This window comes from Pristis pectinata, chromosome 9, assembly GCF_009764475.1.
Source record: "Pristis pectinata isolate sPriPec2 chromosome 9, sPriPec2.1.pri, whole genome shotgun sequence".
Classification (NCBI taxonomy): Eukaryota; Metazoa; Chordata; class Chondrichthyes; order Rhinopristiformes; family Pristidae; genus Pristis; species Pristis pectinata.
Window position 1 is genome coordinate 55,916,241 of NC_067413.1, and position 27,429 is coordinate 55,943,669.

The following is a 27,429-nucleotide window of genomic DNA, read 5'->3' on the forward strand; positions in this document are numbered from 1 at the left end:
TTTCACATCCTTATGACTGCTCTAATCACTTCATTTCACAGCTAGATTAATTCCTTGGAAATCCTAACTGTTTTGTAGAGTTCAGTGGAGCAAAGGTAGATGGATATTTATGCACAGCAAGAGCAAACGAGATGAGCATTGAGTTTCCTTATGTGGTGGCAGCTGAATGTTAGCCTTGATACTGAGAGCACTCCTGATATTTGTGTAGTCCCATGGAATATTTTATGACCACCTAAACTGCCAGACACTCTCAAATTACTTTGGATACACTGCAGCATTCCCACAATACATTATCATCATCTGCGTAATATCTTCTTTCCTTTGGAGTAGGAGCTGAACTATTGTTTAACTTTATGCAGGATATAGGTATAAACTGGCAACTTGATGTTGGGAAACACCTCTTAGTGCAGAAATGAATGCTGTGAGTGGGATTATCACTTATCCTTTCAAAAAGTGGTTCAATATTATGACCTAGAAATTTGATTGTTTCCATGCTATGCAACTTGAAAATGAAGTCCATTTTTGCATTGTTTCATGTTTCATGAAATTTAACCAGATATTGAGAGCCAGGTTTATATTTCTAATGCTACTTCAGCATTAGATGAAATACAAATGATGTTACTCCTGTGCGAGGCTCTTTTTGGAGAATTGTGGAGTAATCAGTCTGTTGTTTTGGAATGAGCACTGTTTGTCCATCCCAGGACATCCAGGTTTTAAGTGCCAGAATGAGATGCTGTTAAGGTAGGTCCTGTACTTTCAGCCTTCCAAGTCTCCACCCAATGCCTATCCTTCCCTACCCCTGGGATTGCCCCTGCCCCTGCCCCTGACCTCTTGATGGAAATCAGCTCTCCAATCCACTGCCTTTTTTCAAACAGAAGCCTAAAAATCTTGGCACAAATCATTGTTTGATTTCAAAACAGAGGAGCAACCGTTTAATTCCTGAATGTTTCCTGCTTACTGCTTTCTGATCAGTGGGGAGCCATACTTGGGTGTAGAGCACACTGCTGAGCCATAATGCTTAAAAATCCTAATTGTGGCCCTTTGGTGGCTTGGCCTATTGTAGTTGCAGACAGTCCTAAACAATCCCAGAGTACCATACAAGGCTTAGAGACCAGATGTGATGGGTATGAATGGCCTTAGCTTGCCCATTGCACATGGGGAAATTTATATTATCAAGCCGATTAATCACATATGTGTCTTATGGAACCTTGCTGAAGTGAAATACCATTAGTTATCTTCCTGTTTCTTGTGACTTCAATAAAATTTTATTTCGGCCTTCTGTAAGTGGTTAACTAGCAGCAAGTACCACTGAATAATAATAAAGCTGTTTATGCACGGATGTTTCCACATATTAATGACATGCTTAAGATCTGTAATTTATAGATCATTTTTCTACCTGTTAACCTTGTTTTCATAGGGACTGATGGCAGCACTTTTGAGATCCTAAAATGGAAAAAATACAGTTCCCAGATTTGGCAAACAGTTATCGATAAAGCTGCAAACAAAAACTTATGGAAGGTAAGCAGTAACTTGGAATTATATTAATTAAAATTGGAACTTAGCTGAACCACATATTTGCACTAAAACACTCAATGTGGATCATGGAAGGTTGATTCATGGAATGTTGCAAGACAAAAGGAGGCCTTATGGTCATCAAATATGTCCAGGCATTCTGCAATAACTATTCAGTTAGCCTATTATGTGATGGCAATAGGTTCTCAAAAAATATCCTGGTACTTGGTGTCAGATCTCATAGCTTAGTTGTACAGTACATAAACTAGTACTAAAAATATACTTAATGGGTTATCCTTGTAAATGGTTTGACAGAGCAGGCTGAACTCAGAAATCGAGGCTTTTAAGAACACCCAATTGATTTTTATACAATTCTCTATTATGTCCAAAGTTTCTGCACTACAGCTTCATATAAGGAGAATTTTATTAATGCATCCCTTATTAATTATTATTATTATTCTTAGTTACCAAGAACCTTTTCAGTTGGATTGGTGAAATTCCCTTCCTCTATCAGTACTTCAACTTTGGCTTCCCTGTTCCTACCCTGACACCTAACTTCAGTGGAGACAAAAGTGGAATTGTGTATGCCCCTAATACATAACAACACAACTATTCAATTGCACAGGACTTTTCCCAGTTTCTGGTTGTTTGATAACAATGGGGAAACAGGCTCAGGAACATCACAGGAAAGTGTTTCAAATGGTTATTGAAACATGGGGAAGTATTCACCTTGCTATCTTGGTATAAAACTGCTGCTGAGTACCTGTCCACGAAAGAACTGCCCCCTCAGCTCACCACTCCCCAAATTTTGATGAATTTCTACATCTGAGAGATCCCAGGTTTTATCCCAGTCATCCCCTGCAACAATTAATATTGTTTGATCTTAGGGCAGGAGAATAAAGAGGTAAATCTTCTGAAATAATGCCAAACCTTTGTCCTCAGGAGCAAAGAAAGAAAACAAACACTTTTTGAGAAAAGCTTAGAAATATTATTTTTATGATAATATTAAGCAGTGCAGTAATTAATTTCAGTTTCCAGGGTGCTAAAAATGTGATGACTTGATTTTCAATATTCCTTTCTTTGTAGGCTCTTTATTTTGTACTTTGCGAATGTAGGTGTATCCCAGGAAACAACTACAGTGCCTCACAAATCCTGCTTAAGGACCTATTTGGGGTATGTTTTCAACATGTAATTATTGCTGGGAACATATTTATAGTTGATGTCCTGTACCTTTTCTCTTGGAAAGATGAGAGTTTATAAAATAGAATCTGGCATGAGTTAAATGTGATTTGAGGGAACAGGTTATTTGATTACGTGGATTTTGGAATATTGTGCAAGTAAGTTAACGGTAAAGAAGATGAAGATTGAGCTAAGTGAATATTTGGAGAAATAATAATATGGGGGAGGATGTTTGAAGTGTGCTGCTGAAAAGCTTTTTGGTTAATGCTTAGAGTTTAAAAACAATTATTATAATGCACTCTGTTTATCAAATTGTGCAAAGCTGCAAAATGGTATGTAAGGTATGTAAGGTGTGCATTGTCAGACCCACGTTTCAAATTGCTTGTTCATTCATTTCCATTAATGCATTTTCCCCACATGACCACTTCTTACAACATACTTGTATAAACTTTACCTGAAGAAAACTGTTGAAATCTGACCATTTGCTTTTCTTCAACTGATCAGAATAATATTCTGTCTGGCTAACTGGCACAAATGTGCTGTCCTGCAGATGCTGAGATAATGTGATCAATCATACAACCTCAGGCAAAAATCAAATCCAAATGTAGACTTCTGGTAGAAGCTGAGGCCTTCCAATACAATCCTTAATTTAAATTTAAAAAAAAATTTATTTACAGCGTGGTAACAGGCCCTTCCCGCCCAACGAGTCCCCGCCGCCCATTTTTAAACCCAAATTAACCTACCCGTACGTCTTTGGAATGTGGGAGGAAACCGGAGTACCCGGAGGAAACCCATGCAGACACGGGAGAACGTACAAACTCCTTACAGATAGTGACGGGAATCGAACCCCAATCGCTGACGCTGTAATAGCATCGCACTAACAGCTACGCTACAGTGCCGTGATAATATTAAAAGGGCTTGGCATTTCAATGGGTAATGTAATTCTTAATCTCATTGTAATTCTTATCAAGGAAAAATAGCAGTTAATGTAAGACAAAGTAACAAATCTTATATAGGTAATTTCCATCTTTTAATTGGGTAGTTAACATGCTGCCTGCTAGACCTGCCAGTAGCAGCTAATAATTATTCAGATGATTAGATGTTGTGGGTAAATTACTGTCAGCAGGAACTGTGTGTATGTTTGTGTGATAATGTGATGTAAATAGTTTCACTTCATTCTCTGCATCAGTAAAATCTAAGTACTAGAGTTGGGAACTGGTGAGTGGGAATTTGATCCAAAAGGGGAAGGAGGTGATGGTTTGTCTCCATGTGAGCTTTGGGCAGTAATTACATTTTTCGCTCTTGATTGGTGCAAACGCAAGTTAAACTAATTAATACCCAGTAGAAAAGCTAATTTATTGAAATTAGGTAAATAGAAACCTCAACTAATTGATTCAATCAAAAAAGATTTAACATGAATGGCAAACATTTCTGGTAACTGCAGCATGTGGAAGACCAGGAACTAAATTGGCAGCAGGTGTCTGCATCTGAAAGAAGCTCAAGTTCAGAGTTGCAGATATTGTGGTACATCAGGGAAAAGTGGAGCTATCTGGATATTTTGTTCGGTGAGGTAACCATATGCCTGAGGATAGGTTGTGCTCTGGACTTGGGCAGTGAGCAGAAACAGGATCTGACAGATACTACTGAGAGACAGTTAAGTGTGGATGTTGTCATAGTACTGTAGGGGCAGTCTTTGACGTCGTCCAAAAGGAACATATTTATCTACTGTGCCTTTTCCCATGGAAAAGGCAAGTGTTTGTTAAGTAGCAACACACAGAGAAGCCGGAGGAACTCAGCGGTATGAAGTGTCTTGACCTGAAACATTGACTGTCCATTTCCCTCCATAGATGCTGCTGACGTGCTGAGTTCCTCCTGCTCCTTTGTGTGCTCCTCCAGATTTCCAGCATTTGCAGTCTCTCAAGATGGTGCATGTCCAATACACCCTCTCCAGAGCAATAACATCCTTTCTGCACTATGGTGACCAAAACTGCACACAATATTTCCAGGTGTGGCTTTACCAATGTTTTCTAAAACTGTACCAGAGCTTCCTTGATCTCATATTCTTTGCCACAGCTAATGAAGGCTAGAATCCTGAATGCCTTTTTACTACCCCATCGACCCGAGTTGCCACCTACAGGGAACTTTGGATTGGTACACCCAGGTCCCTCTGTTTCCAGTACTCCCTAGTGTCTACCATTCATTGTGTATGTACTATTTTTATTTGACATCCCAAAATGCGTCACTTTGCACATATCAGGATTAAATTCCATTTGCTGTCGCTCTGCCCAATTTACTAGCTGATCAATATCTTTCTCTAGCCTGAGACTATCACTATCCATAACACCACCAATGTTTGAGTTGTACAGCATGGAAACAGGCCCTTCGGCCCAACTTATCCATGCTAATCAAGTTGTCTACCTGAGCTAGTCCCATTTGCCTGCATTTGGCCCTTATTCCTCTAAACATTTCCTGTCTAAATGTTTTTTAAACATTGCAATCGTACCCGCCTCTACCACTTCCTCTGGAAGCTCATTCCAGATACGCACCACCAATTTTGTGGAAAAAGTTACCCCTCAGTTCCTTTTAAATTTCTCCACTCTCCCCTCTCACCTTAAACCTATGCTCTCTAGTTTTAGATTCCCTATCCTGAGAAAACGATAGTGATAATTCACAGTATCTATGACCTTCATGATTTTATGTATGCCTATAACTTCACCCTTCTACACTGCAGGGAAAAACACTTCTACACTCCACCCTCCAGTCTTCTGGTACCTCTCCCATGGCTAATGATGATGCAAATATCTCTGCCAGGGCCCCAGCAATTTCTTCCCTGGCTTCCCACAATGTCCTGGGATAGACTTGTTCAGCCCCTGGACACTTATCAAACTTTGTGCTTCAGGACCATCAAAACCACCTCTTTTGTAATGTGGTTATGTTCCCAGAATTTCCTGGCTTTCATGACCTTCATGTTAAATACAGATGAAAGATATTTATTTAAGACCTTGCCCATCACATGTGGCTCCACACACAGATAACATATTGATCCTATTTGCACTCTCTAATTTATCTTTTTGTTCTTAGTATGCTTGGTATTTTCCTTTACCTTAACTGTCGCCTTACCAATCACACTTTCTACATTAACATCCATGTTGTTAATTATATCACAAACAGCAAGGGCCCCACTACTAATCCCTCTAATGCATCATTGTTCACAAGCTTCCTATCACACAATCAACACTCCATCATTACCCTCTTGTCTCCAATAACCAAGCCAATTTTCAATCCAATTTGCCTTGGATCTCATGTGCTCTAACTTTTTGGACCAGGCTTCCATGTAGGACCTTTTCAAATGCCTTAGTAAATCCATGCAGATTACATCAACCACACTGCCCTCATCAATTTACTTGGTTCCCTCTTTGAAAAACTCAATCATATAAATCAGACCAGATCTCCCACCAACAAAGCCATGCTGACTATTCCTGATCAAATCCCAGCCTTTCTAAGTGGTCCCTCAGAATTTTTCCAATAACTTTCCAACGATTGACTTGAGACTTGCTGGTCTGTAATTACCTCCAGGTATCTGGCACCTTACCAGTAGCCATTGAAGATTTAAAAATATCTGTGCTTCCAGCTGTCTCTATGCTTGTCTCTGATAGCAGCTGGGGTTACCTTTGTGTCTGTTAAGATATTGAAGACCTCCCTTTTACTGATAATATGCTCAGGGATATCACTGTCTCCCTCCTCAAAATCTCCAGCTACAATATCTTTCTCTTTGGTGAATACAGAAGAGAGGTGATCCCACCACCAGCCACATCTTCCTCTCCCCACCACTTCCTGCTTTCTGCAGGGATCACTCTCTCCATGACTTCCTGGCCTGCTCAACCTTCCCCCTCCCCAGGCTTTTCTGCTGTAGTAACTGCAGGAAATATAACATCTGCCACTATACCCCCTCTCTCACCACCATCCAGGGCCCTAAGCAGTCTTTCCAGGTGAGACAGACATTCGCATGCTAATCCTCCAGCCTTATTTCTTTCATCTGGTATTCCCAATGTGGCCTCCTCTACATCATTGAGACTGAGCGCATACTAGGCAACCACTTTGCTGAGCACCTGCATTCTGTTCGCCATGGCCTTCTGGAGCTCTTGGTTGCCAGCCATTTCAATTCTCTTCCCTTATTCCCAGACCAACATGTCTGTCCTCTGCCTCCTGCACTGCCAGGGTGAGGGCAAATGCAAACTAGACGAACAGCACCTCATATTCTGCCTGGGTAGTCTACAACCCAATGGCATAAATATTGAATTCTTCAACTTCCAGTGAACTTCTCCCCCTCTGTCCCTTTTCTCTCTCCTTCTGATCTACCCAGTTCATCCTACACTCACCCCAGCTCCATCACTGTGATTCTTTCCCCTCTTCCACGCAGTCCATCTGCCCATCATCCATGCACTCCTCCCACTGGTTTCCCCCCTCCCCCCCACTCCCATTTGCCCTCCCTCAGTTGATTCCATGTTCATCCTTCTTCTCCTATCAGATTCCATCACTTTCAGCCCTTTGTCACTTCCACCTATCACCTCCCAACTTTTGTTTCTACTTCCATTCTCCCCTCCTCCATCTGCCTATCACACCACCTCACCTGGATCCACCTATTGCCTGCCAGCACCCCTTCCCTTTTTATACTAACTATCTTCCCTCTGTCTTTCAGTCCAGATGAAGGGTCTGGACCCGAAATGTCAATTATCCATTTCCTTCCACAGATGCTGCCTGACCTGCTGAGTTCCTCCAGCATCTTGGTTCTCCATGAGTTATGAGCAGCTAATTTATGGACACTAACTTTTGCATGAGCTCTTGTTATTAAACTAGAAAGAGCGCAGAACAGATTTACCAGGATGTTGCCTGGACTTGGCTGCCTGAGTTACAAGGAGAGTTGCATAGACTAGGACTTTATTCCCTGGAATGTAGAGGATTGAGGAGTGACCTGGTAGAGGTGTATAAGATCATGAGGGGCACAGACCAATACCTATTAAGCAATGTAACATGTGCTGATACTTTAACCCCATCAATGCCAGCTATTGAGTCTTGGGCCATCCTGATTCTGTACCATTGCAACAAGGCAAAGGAAGATAATTAAGATATGTTCATGTTAATTGGCCCTCATCAGCACCATTTATTACAATACTGTTGAGGTATGGTTACCATATCAAGTGACTCTGTATTTTCTGTAAAAACGGAAACAGTTTTGTAACTCGGGAACAGCCTATATATTGGATAGGCTGGGTTTATTTTCTTTGGAGCTGACTGGGAACCCGAGGGAGGTATAGATATAATGAGAGGCATGGATGGTAGGAAACTTTATATAGGTTAAGGTGAGGAGTAAGATGTTTAGAGGGGATCTGAGGAAGAATTGTTTCCACCCAGAGGAATGAAGGTGATGAGGTAGGTACTCTCACAGCATTTACAAAGCCCACTTGAATGAACAAAATAGAGTAGGTTATAAACCAAGTGCTGGTAAATGGGATTAGTAGACTGGGATGTTAAAGCCATAACAGAAACATAGCTGAGGACTGGCAGCTCAATGTTCCAGGATACAGATGCTACAGGTGTGACAGAGGTACAGGTAAGCGAGGAAAGGATGTTGCCATCTTGTGCGGGAGGGAAAGCAGCCAGAAGTCATGGTTCATGTTGGTACCAACGACATAGGTAGAAAAGGGGATGATGTCCTGAAAAGTGAGTTTAGGGAGCTAGGCAGAAGGCTGAAGAACAGGACCTCAAGGGTAGCGATCTCAGGATTACTGCCAGTTCCACGTGATAGTGAAGGTAAGAATAGGAGGAGATGGCAGATGAATGAGTGGCTGAGGAGCTGGTGCAGGGGGCAAAGTTTTAGATTTTTGGATCATTGAGATCTCTGCTGGGGAAGGTGGGGTCTGTACAGATTGGATGGGTTACACCTGAACTCAAGGGGGACTAATATCCTTGCAGGCAGGTTTGCTAATGTGGTTCAGGAGGGTTTAAACTAGTTTGCAAGGGGGATGGGAACTGGAGGGATAGGTCAGTGGAAGAAGTGCATGGAGCCAAGCCAGATCTAACATATGAGAGGCCTTGAGGAAGGAGAAGCAGAAGCAGAGTATAGGGTATAAAAGTAGTAGGGTGGATGGGTTAAAGTGCATTTACTTAAATGCAAGAAGCTGAGAGCTTGGATAAATACATGGGACTATGATATTGTGGCTCTTGCAGAGACTTGGCTGTCACCAGGGCAGGAATAAATATTGAATATTCCCGGATTTCAGTGCTCTAAGAGGGATAGAGAGGTGGGGAGAAGAGGAGGAGGGGTGGCGTTACTGGTCAGGGATACTATTACAGCTGCAGAAAGGGCGGCTCCTCACTAGAGTCAGTATGGGTGGAAGTTAGGAAAAAGGAAGGAGCAGTTACTCTACTGGGAGTATTCTGTAGGCCCCCCGGTAGCAGCAAGGATACTGAGGAGCAGATCGGGAGGCAGATTTTGGAAAGGTGCAAAAATAACAGGGTTGTTATCATGGGAGACTTCAACTTCCCAAATATTGATCGGCACCTGCTTAGTACCAAAGGTTTAGACAGGGCAGAGTTTGTTAAATGTGTCCAGGATGGATTCCTGTCACAGTATGTTGAAAGGCCAACTAGAGGGAATGCCATATTGGATCTAGTATTCAGTAATGAACCAGGTGAGGTGACAGATCTCGCAGTGGGTGAGTATTTGGGGGATAATGACCACCACTCCCTAAGCTTTAGCATTGTCATGGACAAGGATAGGAGCAAAGAGGACAGGAAGATATTTAATTGGGGAAGGGCAAATTATGAGGCTATAAGGCTAGAATTTGCAAGTGTGAATTGGGATGACATTTTTGAAGGGAAATGTACTATGGAGATGTGGTCGTTGTTCCGGGATCTCTTGCAGGATGTTAGGGATAAATTTGTCCCGGTGAGGCAGAGAAAGAATGGCAGGATGAAGAAACCATGGGTGACGAGAGGTGGAACATCTAGTTAGGAGGAAGAAGGCAGCATACATAAGGTTTAGGCAACAAGGATCAGATAGGTCTCTTGAGGAATATAGGGTCGCAAGGAAGGAACTTAAGAAGGGGCTGAGGAGAGCAAGAAGGGGACATGAAAAGGCCTTGGTGAGTAGGGTTAAGTAAATCCCCAAGACACTTATGTGAAGAGCAGAAGGATTACGGGAGTAAGGTTAGAACCGATTAGGGATAAAGGTGGGAAAATGTGTCTGGAAGCTGTGGAAATGGGTTAGGTCCTCAATGAATACTTTTCAGTATTCACCAAGGAGAGGGGCCTTGATGACGCTGATGACAGTGTTGGTAAGGGTAATGTTCTAGAGCATGTTGATATCAAGAGAGAGGGGATGTGTTGGAGCTGTTAGAAAATATTAGGACAGATAAGTCCCCGGGGACTGACGGAATGTTCCCCAGGCTGCTCCTCGAGGCGAGGGAGGAGATTGCTGAGCCTTTGCCTAGGATCTTTGAGTCCCTGTTGTCCACGGAAATGGTATTGGAGGATTGGAAGGTGACAAACATTGTCCCCTTATTCAAAAAAGGTAGTAGGGATAGTCCAAGGAATTATAGATCAGTGAGCCTTACGTCTGTGGTGGGAAAGCTGTTGGAAAGGATTCTTAGAGATAGGATCCATGGGCATTTGGAGAATCATGGTCTGATCAGGGACAGCCAGCATGGCTCTGTGAAGGGCAGATTATGTCTCACAAGCTTGATAGTGTTCTTTGAAGAGGTGACCAGACAGATTGATGAGGGTAGTGCAGTAGATGTAGTCTACATGGATTTTAGTAAGGCATTTGACAAGGTTCCGCATGGTAGGCTTCTTCAGAATGTCAGAGGGCACGGGATCCAGGGAAGCTTGGCCATGTGGATTCAGTATTGGCTTTCCTATAGAAAGCAGAGGGTTGTGGTGGAGGGAGTGCATTCAGATTGGAGGGCTGTGACTGGCTGTGTCCCACAAGGATCGGTTCTGGGACCTCTGCTTTTCGTGATTTTTATTAATGACTTGGATGAGGGGGGGCAAGTTTGCAGACGACACAAAGGTTGGTGGTTTTGTGGATAGTGTCGAATATTGCAGAGGGACATTGATAGGATGCAGAGCTGGGCTGAGAAGTGGCAGATGGAGTTCAATCCGGAGAAGTCTGAGGTGGTACACTTTGGAAGGACAAACTCCAAGGCAGAGTACAAAGTTAATGGCAGGATTCTGGGTAGTGTGGAGGAGCAGAGCGATCTGGGGGTCCATATCCACAGATCATTGAAAGTTGCCTCACAGGTGGATAGGGTAGTTAAGAAAGCTTATGGGATGTTAGCTTTCATAAGTCGAGGGATCGAGTTTAAGAGCTGCGAGGTAATGATGCAGCTCTATAAAACTCTGTTTGGACCACACAGAGTACTGTATCCAGTTCTGGTCACCTCATTATAGGAAAGCTGTGGAAGCGTTGGAAAGGGCGCAGAGGAGATTTACCGGGATGCTGCCTGGATTAGAGAGTATGCATTATGAGGAGAGACTAAGGGAGCTAGGGCTTTACTCTTTGGAGAGGAGGATGAGGGGAAACATGATAGAGGTGTACAAAATATTAAGAAGAATAGATAGAGTGGACAGCCAGCGCCTCTTTCCCAGGGAACCAATGCTTTAAAATAATGGGTGGGAAGTTTAAGGGAGATTTCAGAGAAATATCCCTCCCTCTTGATATCTACATGCTCCAGAACATTAACCTTACCAACATTATCCTCTGTGTCATCAAGGCCCCTCTCCTTGGTGAATAATGAAGAGACGTATTCATTGAGGACCTCATCCACTTCCATAGTTTCCAGGCACATCTTCCCACCTTTGTCTCTAATCGGTCCTACCTTCACTCTCGTCATCCTTCTGCTCTTCACATAAGTGAAAAAAGCCTTGGGATTTTCCTTAACCCTACTCACCAAGGCCTTTTCATGTCCCCTTCTTGTTCTCCTCAGCCCTTTCTTAAGTTCCTTCCTTGCTACCCTATATTCCTTAAGGGACATATCTGATCCTTGCTTCCTATACCTTATGTATGCTGCTATCTTCTTCCTAACTCGTTGTTCCACCTCTCTTGTCACCCATGGGCCCTTCACCCTGCCATTCCTTCTCTGCCTCACTGGGACAAATTTATCCCTAACATCCTGCAAGAGATCCCTGAACAATGACTACATCTCCATAGTACATTTCCCTTCAAAAATGTCATCCCAATTCACACTCGCAAGTTCTAGCCTTACAGCCTCATAATTTGCCCTTCCCCAATTAAATATCTTCCTGTCCTCTTTGCTCCTATCCTTGTCCATGACAATGCTAAAGGCTAGGGAGTGGTGGTCACTATCCCCCAAATGCTCACCCACTGAGAGATCTGTCACCTGACCTGGTTCATTACCTAATACTAGATCTAATATGGCATTCCCTCTAGTCAGCCTGTCAACGTACTGTGACAGGAATCCATCCTGAACACACTTTACAAACTCTGCCTTGTCTAAACCTTTGGTACTGAGCAGGTATTTCTCAAATCAATATTTGGGAAGTTGAAGTTTCCCATGATAACAACCCTGTTATTCTTTCACCTTTCCAAAATCTGCCTCCTGATCTGCTCCTCAGTATCCTTGCTGCTACCTGGGGGCCTATAAGTTTCAATGTTTCAGAAAAGATAGAGAGGGAGGTGGGGTGGGGTTGGGAAGAAGGGGAAATTGCACTGTTAATTAGGGACAACATCACAGCTGGGGAGTCTATATGGGTAGAACTCAAAAATAAGAAAGGTGTAATTACTTTGATGGAATTATACTATAGACCTTCCAGTAGCTATCGGGACATTGATGCCGGCAGATTAGGGAAGGGTGCAAAAACAACAGGGTTGATGCCATAGATGACTTCAACTTCCCCAATATAGACTGGCACCTCTTTAGTGCAAGATGTTTACATGGGGCAGAATTTGTCAGATGCATCCAAGAAGGTTTCTTAATTCAATATGTAGATGGTCTAACTAGAGGAGGGGCCATACTGGACCTGGTTTTGGGAAATGAGCCTGGCCAGGTGACTGATCTGTCAGTGAGAGAACATTTGGGAAACAGTGACCACAACTCCATAAGTTTTAAGATAGCTGTGATTAAGGATAAGTATGGACATTGCGGGAGAGTATTAAATTGGAGCAAGGCATACCACAAGAGTTTCAGGCAGGAACTAGGGAGAGTTAATTGGAAACAGCTGTTTTTGGGCATGTCCACATCTGACATGTGGAAGATGTTTAAAGACCAACTGCATGGAGTACAGGACAGGTATGTTCCTGTAAGAAGGATGGCAAGGTAAGGGAACCTTGGATGTCAACAGAGATGATGAATTTAGTCAAGAAGATAAAGGAAGCAAATGTAATGTTTGAGAAGCTAAAATCAAACAGGGCCCTTGAGGATTATAAAGAAGCAAGAAAAGAACTCAAGAAGGGAATTAGAGCCAGGAGGTGCCATGAGAAGTCATTGGCAAGTAGGATTAAAGAGAATCTCAAGGCTTTCTACACCTACGTTAGGAGCAAGAGCATAACTAAGGAGAGGATAGGACCATTCAAGGATAAAGGAGGGAACATGTGCTTGAAGGCAGAGGATGTGGGCGAGGTCCTAAATGAGTACTTTGTGTCAGTATTTACCAAGGAGAAGGATCTGGAAAATAGTGAGACTATCAACACAGGCACACCTCAAGGATGCATGCTTAGCCCACTGCTATAGTCTCTCTACACTCATGACTGGCTAAGCACAGCTCAAACACCATCTGTAAATTTGCCAGTGACACCACTGTTGTTGGTAAAATCTCAGATGGCAATGAGGCGGCTTACAGGAGTGAGATAGAGTGGTTTTACATCAACAACCTCGTTCTCAACATCAGCAGGAGCAAGGAGCGGATTGTGGACTTCATGAAGTGGAAGTCAAGGAGAACACACACTAGCCCTCATTAAGGGGTCAGCAGTGGAAAGGGTGAGCAGCTTCGAGTTCCTGGGCATCAACATCTCAGAGGCCTGGGCCCAACATATTAATGCAACTATGAGGAAGGCACGCCAGCAGCTCTACTTTGTTAGGAGTTTGAGGAGGTTTGGTATGTCACCAAGGACTCTTACAAATTTCTAATAGATATAAGGTGGAGAGCATTCTTACTGGTTGCATCACAGCCTGGTATGAAGCCTCTGATAACAGGATCACAAGAGGCTGCAGAGGGTTGTAGACTCAGCTCCATCATGGACACAATCCTCCCCACCACTGAGGACATCTTCAAGAGGTGGAACCTCAAGAAAGTGGCATCTATCATTCAGGACCCTCACCATCTTGGACATACCCCTTTTTTTACCCTGACTACCATCAGGGAAGAGGTGCAGAAGCCTGAAGACCCAAACTCAGCGATTCAGGAACAGCTTCTTCCCCTCTGCCATCAGATTTCTGAATGATCCATGAAGCCATGAACACTATATCATTGTTCCTTTTGTCTTGCTCAATTTATTTATTTTTGTAATTTATAGATTTTCATGTCTTTGCACTGTACTGCTGCTACAAAACAACACATTTCACATCATATGTCGGTGATAATAATTCTGATATTTGGAGCGTAGGAGAATGAGGGGTGATCTTTTTGAGGTTTATAAAATCATGAGGGACATAGATAAGAGAGATGGTAGCAGTTTCCCCCAGGGCAGGGGAGTCCAAAACTAGTGGGAACAGATTTAGAGTAAGAGGGGAAAGATTTAAGAGGGACTTGAGGCACAAATTTTTCAAGCAGACAGTGGTGAGTATATGGAACAAGCTGCCAGAGGAAGTGGTTGAGGCAGGTTCAATAGTATCATTTAAGAAGCACTAGGATTGGTACATCCAGGGGGAGGGCTTAGAGGGATATGGGCCGAACACAGGGCCTAGATGGGTGGGCACCACGGACTCATGGGGCCGAAGTGTCTGTATCTGTGTTGTATTACTCCATGTACTCTAATCGAGGCAGCATACTGATGCACCGCTCCTCTTCTGCACCTTCTCCAAAGCCTCCACATCCTTCCGATAATGGGGCAACCAGGTGAATGCAATACTCCAGTTAGAATGCAATAATGCAGTCTAACCAGAGTTTTATAAAGCTGTAACATAACTTCCTGACTCTTCAATTCAATGCCTTGACTAATAAAGGCAAACATGTCATGCACCTTCTTCAACATCCTTTCAGGGAGCTTTGGTCTTGGACCACAAGATCCCTCTGTACATCAATGCTGTAAAGTCTCTTAGAGTCATAGAGCAATACAGCACAGATACAGGCCTTTTGGCTGAACAAGTCCATGCTGACCATGGTGCCCACCCAGCAAGTCGCAATTTCCTGTGTTCGGCCTATATCCCCCCCAAGCCCTGCCCCTCCATGTGCCTATCGAAGTGCTTCTTAAATGATACTATTGTACCTGCCTCAACCACCTCCTCTGGAAGCTTGTTCTATATATTCACCACCCTCTGTATGCAGAAGTTGACCCTCAGATTCCTTTTAAACTTTCCCCTCTCACCCTAAATCTATGCCCACCAGTTTTGGACTCCCCTACCCTGGGAAAAAGACTGTTGCCGTCCACCTTCTTTATGAATCTCATAATTTTAAATGTATCTATATGGTCACCCCTCATTCTCCTACATTCCAAGCAATAAGGACCTAACCTGGCCAACTTCTCCCTACATCTCAAGCCCTTTAGTCCTGGCAACATCCTTGTAAATCTTTCCTGCACTCCTTGCAGTTTAACAATGTCTTTCCTATAACAGGGTGACCAAAACTGTACACAGTACTCCAAGTGTGGGCTCACCAATGACATATATAACAGCAACATAATATCCAACTGTTATGCTCAATGCGCTGACTGATGAAGGCCTGTGTGCTAAATGCTTTTTTCACCACCCTGTCTACCTGTGACTCCACTTTCAATGAACTATGTACTTGTGCTCCTAGGTTCCTCTGTTCCCTTACACTCCCTGGTGCCCCGCTCTGGGTTGACTTTCCAAAATACATCACCTTACACTTATCTGTATTGAAATCCATTTGCCACTCCTCAGCCCACTTCCCTAACTGATCCCTGTAATCTATGATAACCATCACTATCAACAACGCCTCCTAATTTTGTGTCATTCACAAACTTACTGATCAAGCGTTGTGCGTTCACATCCAAATCACTTATATAAGTAATGAATGCCAAGGGTCCCAACACCGACCCCTGCGGCACACCACTAGTCACTGGTCTCCATTCCAAGAAACGACCTTCAACCAACACCCTCTGCTTCCTACCTCTGAGCCAACTTTGAATCCATCTAACTAGCTCTCCCTGGATTCCATGGGACCTAAACTTCCAGACCAGCGCACTATGAGGGACCTTATCAAAGGCCTTGCTAACATCCAAATAGGCAACATCCACTGCCCTACCCTCATTTGCCCTTTTGGTTACTTCTTCAAAGAATTCCAAAAGGTTCGTCAAACATGACTTCCCACACACAAAACCATGCTGACTGCTCCTAACCTGATTCTGTCTATCCAAGTGCTGGTAGATCCTGTCCCTCAGAATTCCCTCCAGTAACTTCCCAACTACTGATGTCAGGTTGACCAGCATGTAGTTCCCTGACTTGTCCTTACTCCTCTTCTTTTAGTAACTTTCTCTTTTAGTAACGTCTTACTAAAAATCCATGTAGACAACATCCACAGCTGCTTCTCAACGGAATCTGCAATTGATCTATATCCTGCTATTATCCTTTAGCAATCTTCTGCACTATCCACAATGCCACCAGTCTTTGTATCATCTGCAAACTTACTAATCCACCTATCCACTTTTTATCCAAGGCATTTATATATATCACAAATAGCAGAGGTCCCAGTACAGATCCCTGCGGAACACTGCTAGTCACAGACTTCTAGCCTATGTAAGTCGCAGTGACCACTACCCTCTACCTTCTATTGGCAAGCCAATTCTGAATATAAACGGCCAAGTCACAGTGGATCCCATGCATCTTAATGTTCTGCATGAGCAACCATGAGGGACCCTGTCAAACATCTTACTAAAATCCATGCAGACAACATCCACTGCTCGACCTTCATCAACCACCTTCATCACCTCCTTGAAAAACTGAATCAAGTTAGTAAGACATGACTTGCCCTACACAAAGCCATGCTGACTGTCCCTAATTTGGCCATAGTTTTCCAAATGGTCATAAATCTTCTCCCTAAGAATCCTCTCCAATAGTTTCCCTACCATTGACTTGAGACTCCTCAGTCTATTGTTTCCAGGATTATCCCTATTTCCCTTTTTGAACAACAAAACAAAATTAACTACTTGCCAGTCCTCCAGGACTCTTGCCAGTGGCTGGAGAGGACATGAAGATCTTGGTCAAGGCCCCAGCAATCTCGTCTCTTAATAACCTGGGGTATATTCCATCATGCCTTGGTGACTTAATGTTCTTCAAAAGACCCAACACTCCCTCTTTCTTTATCTCAAAATGACCTACCATATTAGCACACTCCACATTTACTCACTATCCTCCATGTCCTTCTCCTTAGTAAATACCGATGCAATGTCACATAAATTTGTGGCAATGAGGGCATAGCAGAGAATGTGATCTATGTGGACTTCAGTAAGGCCTTTGATAAGGTTCTGCATGGCAGGCTGCTATGGAAAGTTCGATGGCATGGTATCCTGGGAGAGCTGGCTAAATGGAGACAGAATTGGTTTGATAGTAGGAAACAGATGGTGATGGTGGAAGGTTGTATTTCGGATTGGAAGCCCCTGACTAGTGATGTTCCTTAGGGCTCGGTGTTCGGCCCATTGCTATTTGTTATCTGTATCACTGATTTGGATGAGAATGTAGAAAGCATGGTTAGTAAGTTTGCAGATGAAACTAAAATAGGTGGTGTCATTGACCGTGAAGACAGTTATCAGGATTTACAGAGGGATCTTGATCAGCTGGGTAAGTGGACTGAGGAATGGCAAATGGAGTTTAATTTGGATAAGTGCAAGGTGTTGCATTTTGGGAAGACAAATCAGGGTAGGACATTCACAATTCCAAGTGGGTCCTGGGTAGTGCTATAGAATAGAGGTATCTTGGAGTACAAGCACATTGTTCCCTGAAAATGGTGTTGCAGGTAGACTGGATAGTGAAGAAGGCTCTTGGCACACTAACCTTCAGTCAGGGCATTGAATGTGGAAGCTGGCCTGCTATGTTGCAGTTGTACAAGATATTGGTGAGGCTGCTTTTGCATAATTGTGTTCAGTTTTGGTCACCCTGATATAGAAAAGATGTTATTAAACTGGAAAGAGTGCAGAGGAGATTTACGAGGATGTTCTGGGGACTCGAGAGACTGAGTTATGGAGAGAGGTTATAGAAGATTGGGACTGTTCTCCTTGCAGCGTCAGAGAATGAGCGGTGATCTTATAGAGGTGTATAAAATCATGAGGGGCATAGATAGCGTGAATGCACAGTCTTTTTCCCCAGGATTGGGGAATCAAGAACTCGAGGGCATAGGTTTAAGGTGAGGTGAGAGAGATTAATAGGAACCAGAGGGGCAACTTTTTTACCCAGAGGGTGGCCAGTATATGAAATGATCTGCAGAGGAAGTGGTTGAGGCAGGTACATTAACAACATTTAAAAGGTTTTGGACATAGGTAGGAAAGGTTCAGAGGGATATAGGCTAAACGTGGGCAAATGGGACTAGTTTAGATGGGAATCTTGGTCAGTACAGACCAGAGTGGCCAAGGGGCCCGTTTCCATGCTATATTACTCTTAAGTGCTCATTTAGGATCTTGCCAATGTCCTCCGCCTCCAAGCATGTGTTTCCTCCTTTATCCTCGAGTGGTCCTACTCTCTCCCTTGTTATTCTCTTGCTCTTGATGTATGTGTGGAACCACTTGAGATTTTCTTTAATCCTACTTCCCAAGGACTTGGAATTGGAATTGTTTTATGGAATTAGTTTATTATTGTCACTTGACAATGAAAAATTTGTTTTGCATACAGTTCAAACAGATCAATTCATTGCACAGTACATTGAGGTTGTACAAGGTAAAACAATACAGAATGCAGAGTAAAGTGTCGCAGCTACAGAGAAAGTGCAGTGCAGGTAGACAATAAGGTGCTAACTATATCAGTGTCACTGCATACAGCCATTTTTAATTGCTGATATACTGAGTGATCATGATGCTGCCTGTTCCCGTGAGAAAGTGAACATGGAGGTACAGAAGATAGTTTGTTCAATTCACATTCAAATGATCTTTTCCCCTTCCTCTATTTTTAAGCATGTCCCTCCTGGGGTTGAACCAGTGCATCATTGTAAATGGATAACAAAACTTTTGCGTGCCTTAGTGACTCATGATGTAAACCTTGAGAGTATTGGACCATTTCCACTTCATTCCATCCTCAAACTTGCCATAAGGACCAGTAAGTAATTTTATTTTTTTTTAATGAAAATCTATTGCATTGCATTCTCTGTCATAGCACTCTCACCTACATGTTGGAAGTTTGTAGCCCCAAGTCCCACTTTAGAGATGAGCACAAATAACCTTGGCTGACACTGAGGGAATGCTGCATCATTAAAGTTGCCACGTTTTAAGTGGGATAACCGTCCATCTTCTTGGTAAAGGTAAAAAAAAATTCCCCTGACGTTGCTCAAGGAAGGGAACAATATTTTGGCCCAGCCAATATTTAAGCCTTCACCGATGCTGCCAAAATTATCTATTTGACCATTTATTTTATTGTGTTGGTGGGATCTTGGTGTGTGCAAATTAGCTACAAAGCTTCCCAACATTATGATAGTGACTACACTTCAAAATTCTTTATTGGCTGAGAAACACTTCAGCATTTAGCAAACTTTTGATAGGTTTTTACAATTTTCCCTTCAGAAAATTCACTCTCCACCTGAATTTTGAACCAAGATTAATGGATTGCTATGAGTTTCTATTCATTTGGATATTTTAGACTGTTCATAGAGTTTTCCGGTTATGATGAAGTAAAGACAATTGGCTCTAATTTAGTAGAGCATGCCCTTTCAAACATTAGGTCAAGTGCAAGAAAACCAGGAATCCTGACCATGCCCTCAGCATTTCAAATGCATTACATAACATAAAGTTAGCCAAGTCAAGAGTTGAATCAGATTGTTCACAAGCTAAATATGAAAGTTAATAAATATAAATAATTAATAAAAAATTTTTTAAAAAGTTAAGTTTCAGACTATATAGTTGCCTTATCACCAAGAGCTTACTTCAACTCCATAATGTTGTCTGCCTTTGCCATGTCTCAGCTCATTTGTTCCAGAATCCCCAATTAGTGCTTTTGTTACCTCTGGACTCGAGAGTTGACCTGATCTCCCTTCCATCCATAAACACAAATCCATCCAGCACTTTGCTGCAGAACTCAAACCAAGTTCTATTCACCCATTGCCCTAGTGCTTGTGGACCTTATCACTGCATGGTCTCACAGGGCTTTGACTTACTACTCGCAATAACCATGCTTTCCCTTTCTCTGCCACCTCCTATATCCTTCTAAGCCTCCAACATTTCTGTAGTACTCCAGTTTTGGCTCCTCTACATTCTTGTTTTTAATTGTTGCACTATCGTCAGCTATTCATTTTCTTTTGATTGTAAGCTCTTGTCTCACTATCCATCTTGCCTCTTTTAAGATGATTCTTAAACCATATCTCTATTGAAAGTTGATCAAAAATTTTGTTAAGGATCTGTTTATGTAGCTCATCTGCTTATGTAATGCAAGGTATCTTGTGATGTTTTACAATGCTAAAGAGACTACATAAACAAAAGTTGTATACATTGTTGATGTGTTGCATGGTGTCTTTCTTGTCTTCTGGTCATTGTTAGTCAAATAAGTACTTTTGAAGAGTGGTTGCAAGTTGTATTCTTTCACTTTGGGGATTGTTTCTTAGAGCAGTATGTTATAGAACCTACCTGAGAACAGGCAGTTTTAGAATAGGTCATGTGTGATGTATAATGTATGGGATCAATAATAGATATAGTGGTTAAGGATCTCCTGAGTAGTACTGATCTCAACATGGTAGAATTCTGTTTAAAGTTTGAGGGCATAATTCAGGGTCCATAGCCAATGTCCTCAACTTCAGTTAGAGCAATTACAGTGGTACGAAGGTAGACATATTGGAGTGGACCAGATAAATAGGCTAAGGGATAGGTCAGTGGATGAGCAGTGGCAGATACTTATACAACTAGTTCACAACGCTTAGCAGAAGCCAAGCCCAGTTAGAAAGATGGATCCCAGGATAAAGAAGAACTGGTGGCTAACAAGAGAGGTCAAGGAAAATATTAAATAAATGACCAGAGCGTATGAAGTAGCCGCGGCTAGTGGTAGACCAGAGGACTCTGAATTTCACAAAAACCAACAGCAAAAGACTAAAAATTAATTAGGAGGGAGAAAATCAGCAAATAATTTTGAAACAACCAGCAAAGGCTTCCATGGATATACAAAAGAAAAGGTAGCTAGAGTGTGGGACCCCAAGAGAACAAGACTGGATAATTAATAATGGGAAACAAGGAAAGGGCTGATGTAAAATCAATAGGGTCATAGAGTTGCAGAGTGTGGAAACAGGCCCTTCAGCCCAATCCGTCCTGGCCGACTAAGTTGCCTCTAAACCTTTCCTATTCATGTACCTGTCTAAATGTCTTCTAAACATTCTAATTGTACCCGTCTCTACCACTTCCTCTGGGAGTTTATTCCATATACCCTTCATCCACTGGAAGAACTTGCTCCTCAGGTTCCTTTAAATATTTCCTCTCTCACCTTAAAACTATGCCCTCTAGTTTTAGACTCACCCATCCTGGGGAAAAGCCTGTGACCGTTCACCTTATTAATGCCTTTCATGATTTTATATACCTCTAAGGTCACTGCTCAGCCCTCTTTGTTCCAGCGAGAAAAGCCCCGGCCTATTCAGTCTCTCCTGAAAATCTAAGGCCTCCAGTCCTGGTAATATTCCTATGAATTCTTTCCAGCTTAGTGGCATCCTGCCTATAGCTAGGCGTCCAGAACTGCGTATGGTACTCTAGGTGGAGCATTGATGTACCATTGAGGGATTTTGGGGTGCTCGTCCATAGCTCCCTGAAAACGGCAACACAATTAGATAGGGTGGGAAAGGCATGCTTGGCTTCATCGGTCAGAATATTGAGTATAAAAGTAAGGAAGTCAGGTTGAAGCTGTATGAAACTTTGGTTTGGGCATATTTGGAGTATTTTATGTATTTCTGGTCGCCGCATTACAGGAAGGATGCTCTGGAGAGAGTGAAGAAGGGGTTCACCTGGATTAGAGGGTTTTACCTCTAAAGAGAGGTTGGATAAACTTGGTTTGTTTCTTTTGGAGCATAGGAGGCTGAAGGGCAACCTGATAGAAGTATATGAAGTTATGAGAGACATAGACAGGGTAGGTATCAGAGTCTTCTTCCCAGCGTGGAAATGTCAAATACTAACTTTAAGGTGAGGGGGGAAAGTTAAAGCAGATATACATGGCAAGTTTTTTTTTACACACAGAAAGGTAGGTACCTGGAACACACTGTTGGGGGAGTGGTGGAAACGCACACAATAACAATTCTTAAAAGGCATTTAGATAGACACTTGAAAAGGAAGGGAATTAAGGAATATAAACCAAATACAGGCACATGTGCAGTTTAAATAGGCAACGTGGTCAGCACAGACGTGGGCCGTAGGGCCTGTTCTTGTGCCGTGCAGTTCAATGTTCTAAGTGTGGTCTTAACAGCTTCTTGTACAGCTGAAACATGATGTCCCATCTCTTGTACTCAATGCCCAGGCCAATGAAGGCAAGCATGCTGAAAGCCTTCTTTACCACTCTGTCTACTTGCGTTGCTACTTTCGGGGAACTATGTACTTGTACCTCCTAGGTTTCTCAGTTCTACAGTGCTCTCCAGGGCATGGCCATTTACTGGGCAAGTCATGCCATGGTTTAACTTCCCAAAATGCAATACTTTGCACTTGTCTGGGTTAAATTCCATCTGTCATTCCTTTGTCCACTTTCCCAGCTGATCTAGATCCTGTTGTAATCTTTGATAACTTTCACTGTCTACTATACCACCAATTTTAGTTTCCTCCACAAATTTACTAACTGCATTCTCATCTAAATCCTTAATATAGATGACAAATAACAGAGGACTCAGCACTAATCCCTGCACACCACTGGTCATAGGACACCAATCTGAGAAACAACCCTCTTCTTCCAACTACTAAGCCACTTTTGTATCCAGTTGGCTAGCTCACCCTGGATACCATATGATCTGACCTTAACACACCAGCCTACCATGTGGGACGTTGTCAAAGGTCTTGCTAAGGTCCTTGTAGACAACGTCTATCACCCTGCCCTTGTCAATCCTCTAGGTCACCGCTGTTTAAAAAAAACACTCAGTCAAATTTGTAAGACTATTTCTCATGCACAAAGCCTTAGTGACTATCCCTAATCAGTTCTTGCCTTTCCAAATAATGGTAGATCCTGTCTCCCAGAATACTCTCCAGTAACTACCCACTACTGCTGTTAGGCTCTGCAGCTTGTAGTTCTCTGGCTTGTCTTGCAATTCTTCTTAAATAAAGGCACAAAATTAGCCACCCTCCAGTCTTCCAGTACCTCATCCGTGGCTAACATTGATACAAATATCTTTGCCAGGGCCCCAGCAATTTCTTCTCTGGCTTCCCACAATGTCCTAGGATACACTTGGTCAGGCCCCAGGTTTTTATCCACCTATATGCACCAATATGTACTTTAAGACCACCAGCACTATTCTCTTTCCTGAATTCCCTATCTTTCATGACCTTCTACATGGTAAATACAGATGATAAATAATAATTTAAGTTCTAGCCCATCTCCTGTGGCTCCACACATTGACAAGCTCATTGATCCTTAAGGGAACCTATTCTTTCCCTGGTTACCTTTTTGTTACATGTATACTCTTAGGATTCTCCTTTATCTTATTTGCCAAGGATATCTCATATCCCCTTTATGTCCTCCTGATTTCCTCCGTAAATGTATTCCTGCACTCCTTGTACTCCTCAAAGGATTTGCTTGATCCCAGCTGCCAATACTTTCCATCAGTCTTCACAATAGATGACACTGCAAACCAAATATTTCTGATTGGCTTGTTTCAAACACTATGGAAAAACACAAGAATAGTAGGAAGAGGCCACCAGGCCCCAAAAGCACACCCTGCCATTCAATATAATTATGGCTGATCTGTGCTGGCCTCAAATCCTCTTCTGCCAATTCCTCATAATCACATAACCTTAAATATATTTTATGATCTGGCCTTCTTCACCATCAGGGTCAGAGAATTCCAGATAATCACCACTTTCTGAGAGAAGAAATTTCTACATACCTCAGGTTTAGAACATAAAACAGTACAGCACAGGAATAGGCCCTTCAGCTCACAAAGTTGTGCCAAACTACTTAAACTAATGATGCTTAATTCCTTCTTCCTGCACATGCCCTATCGAAGAGCCTCGTAAACACTCCTTTTAACTGACTGGCTCCTTATTTGCAGCTATATCTCCTTGCTCATGACTACCTCACTAGTGGAAACATTTCAACACCTCCTTAGGATCTTATATGTTTGAATAAGGATTACTAAACATTCTTCTAAACTCCAGGGAATTCAGACCCAAACTGCCTTGCCTCTCTTGATAAGGCAACCCTCTCCTAAAATTTAGCCTGATGAATCAACTTTGGATCTGCCTCCAATGATACTATATCATTTTAAAGGTAACAATCACTAACATGAGGGATAAGGGGATTAGTAAAACTAAAGAGACTGAAGGCAAACAAGTGACCATGTCCAAATGACCAAATGTTTAAAAGAAAGTGGCTGCAGCCATTGGTTGAGATTTTTCAAAACCCAGAGTTCCAGGAAGATAATAGCAGATTGGAAAACTGCAAATGTGACTCTTCAACTGGATATAAATAGGTTGAGTAAGTGGGTGAAAACTTGTCAAAGGGGTTGAACTTGGGAAAGCGTGAGGTTATGCACTGAGGAGTCTAAAGGCGGGCTGTTATGTCAATAGAGAAAGCTTGCTGAGGAGTACAAAGGGATCCAAATGTTCTGTGAATGAATTGCAAAATGTTAGAAGGCAGGTGCATTGAATGGTTAGGAAAGCGAATGGCACATTGATCTTTATTACAAGAGGATTGGAGTTTAGAAATAGGGAAGTATTGTTACAATTGTACAGGATCCTGGTGTAACCACACTCAAGAGTACTGCAGTTTTAATCCCCTTATTTACAAAGTACGCACTTTCATTGGAGGCAGTCCAAAAGGGATTCATTCGGCTAATTCCTGGAATGAGAGTTGTCCATCACATGTAACTAAAGAAATTAGGTCGATATTCTTTGGAGTATAGAATAATGAGGGGGTGATCTTATAGAAATATGTAGGACAGGATAGAAATCAAGATATTTCCATTAGTGAAAGAATTTTGAATGAGGGAACATGGAGGTGAGGCCTGGGGCAGATCAGCATAATCATATTGAATGGTGGGGAAAGCTTGAGGGGCCAAGCAGCCTTCTCCTATTTTCTTATGTTCTTAATTGTTGTGTGTGTTAATTTAACTAGTATTAATGTTGATGGTAGTTGCAAATTTAAATCAAGTTAATAAAAGTAAGTTTGTAATTAAAAGGTAGTACCAATAGGAGTGCCTATGAAGCTACTGGATTGTTGTGAAAAATCCATCAGGTTGACTGATACCTTCTTACCTGACCAGACCTATATTTGGCTTAAGAACAACAATAATGTTGTTGACATTTAAATGGTCTAGCAAGCTGCTTATTGCAAAAGGAGAGGGTAGGTCCACTAAAGGATAAAGGAGGGAATTTGTGCTTGGAGTCAGAGTAAGTGGCTGAGGTACTAAATGAGTACTTTGCGTCGGTATTTACCGAGGAGAAGGATTTGGAGGATAGTGAAAACAGAATGGGATGTGCTAATGTGCTGGGACATTTTGAGATTAAGCAGGACATAGAGCTGGGTCTTCTGAAAAGCATTAAGGTGGGTCAGTCCCCAGGGCCTGATGGCATATATCACAGAATACTGAAAAAGCAAGTGAGCAGATCTTTGTGTTCTCACAGGCATAGGTGAGATCCCAGAGGACTGGAGAGTAGCAGATGTTATGCCTTTGTTCAAGAAGGACAGTAGGGATAATCCAGGTAATTATAGGCCAGTGAACCTCACGTCAGTGGTAGGGAAGCTATTGCAAAGGATGCTGAGGGATAGGATTTATGTACATTTGTTAAGGCATATGACCTGCTTAGGAACAGTCCCTCACCCTATCACTGCAATTTTTGGATTACCAAGGATAGAGTTTGGCCATTTATCTGCTTCCGCTTACTGTATGATTGCTTTTGTTACATTAATGGCCAAACGGTCCATTTTGCTTAAATGGAAGGATCCAATACCCCCTACTACTTTTCAATGGTTCTCTCAAACTATATCATGTTTAAACATGGAAAAAATTAGGAGTGGTACTGTTGATTCTTCGCTTAAATTTGAAGATATTTGGAGTCCATTTATTCAATATTTTCACATGATATAGATCCCCTTTTAATAACTTTCCAATTTAGAGGAATGGAGTTGATGACATAATATTGCTCTGTTTCTACTGAGAAATTTCAGTCCAGTCTTTTTGGGTTTTTTTTGAATTTTTTGTTTAGTTTGGTTTGATATATTGTTTATAACTTTTCTTACTGATTTGGGGATTTTTTTCCTTTTTCTTTTATATATATATGTATAAATTTTTTTCTTTCCTTTCTTTTTTATTACATTCATTTACTAAGAGATCGTGGGATCTACAGATTTTTTTAATATTTTATTGTTCTTTATGATTATCTATGCCATGATTGTTATCCAGATCTCTTTGTATTACATGTACAAACATTGATGCTATATATTAATCTGTATTAATTTGAAAACTAATAAAAAGATTGAAAAAGAAAGAAAGGAACAGTCAGCATGGCTTTGTGCAGGGCAGGTCATGCCTTACAAACATGATTGAGTTTTTGAGGAGGTGACAAAAGAAGCTTGATTGAGGGTAAGGCAGTGGATGTTATCTGATAACATTTGATAAGGTCCCTCATGGAAGGTATATTCAGAAGATAAAGAGGCATGGGATCCAGGGTGAATTGCAAGTTTGGATTCAGAACTGGCTTGCCCATGAAAGACAGAGAGTAGGGGTGAAAGGCTGTTATTCTGGCTGGAGGTCCATGACCAGTGGTGTTCCACAAGGATCAGTGCTGGGACTTCTGTTGTTTGTGATGTATATCAATTCTGTTGTTCGTGATGTATGAAAACTTAAATGGGTGGATTAGCAAGCTTGCGGATGACACCAAGACTGATGGGGTTGTGGAAAGTGTAAAGGACTATCAAAGAATACAGCAGAATAGAGATCAGTTACAGACATGGCAGAAAAGTGGCAGATGGAGTTTAATCCAAGCAAGTGTGAGGTGTTGCACTTTGGGAGGTGAAATGAAAGGAGAAAGTATATACAGTAGTTAATGGAAGGCCCCTTAACAGCATTAAGATAGAGGGATCTTGGGATCCAGGTCCATAGTTCACTGAAAGTGGCTATGCTAGTGGATGAGATGGTAAAGAAGGTGTATGGCATGCTTGCCTTCATTAGTAAGGGTGTTGAGTATAAGAGTAAGGAAGTCATGCTGCAGCTATATGAAACTTTAGCCAGACCTCC

At 42.1% G+C, this 27,429-nt stretch overlaps 1 protein-coding gene across 8 annotated transcripts in view; it reads left to right on the forward strand.

Moving 5' to 3' along the window:
* LOC127574141 (TPR and ankyrin repeat-containing protein 1-like) overlaps window positions 1-27,429 on the forward strand; it is a 221,543-nt gene that overhangs the window by 37,412 nt on the left and 156,702 nt on the right. For 7 of the 8 annotated variants that reach the window (XM_052022874.1, XM_052022876.1, XM_052022879.1 and 4 more), the window contains 3 exons: window positions 1,418-1,518; window positions 2,599-2,685; window positions 18,989-19,130. In XM_052022874.1, the coding sequence (XP_051878834.1) occupies window positions 1,418-1,518; window positions 2,599-2,685; window positions 18,989-19,130 (330 nt within the window). Of the gene's footprint in view, window positions 1-1,417; window positions 1,519-2,598; window positions 2,686-4,575; window positions 4,698-18,988; window positions 19,131-27,429 lie in introns of those variants that run through there. The other variant, XM_052022881.1, reaches the window with a different exon arrangement.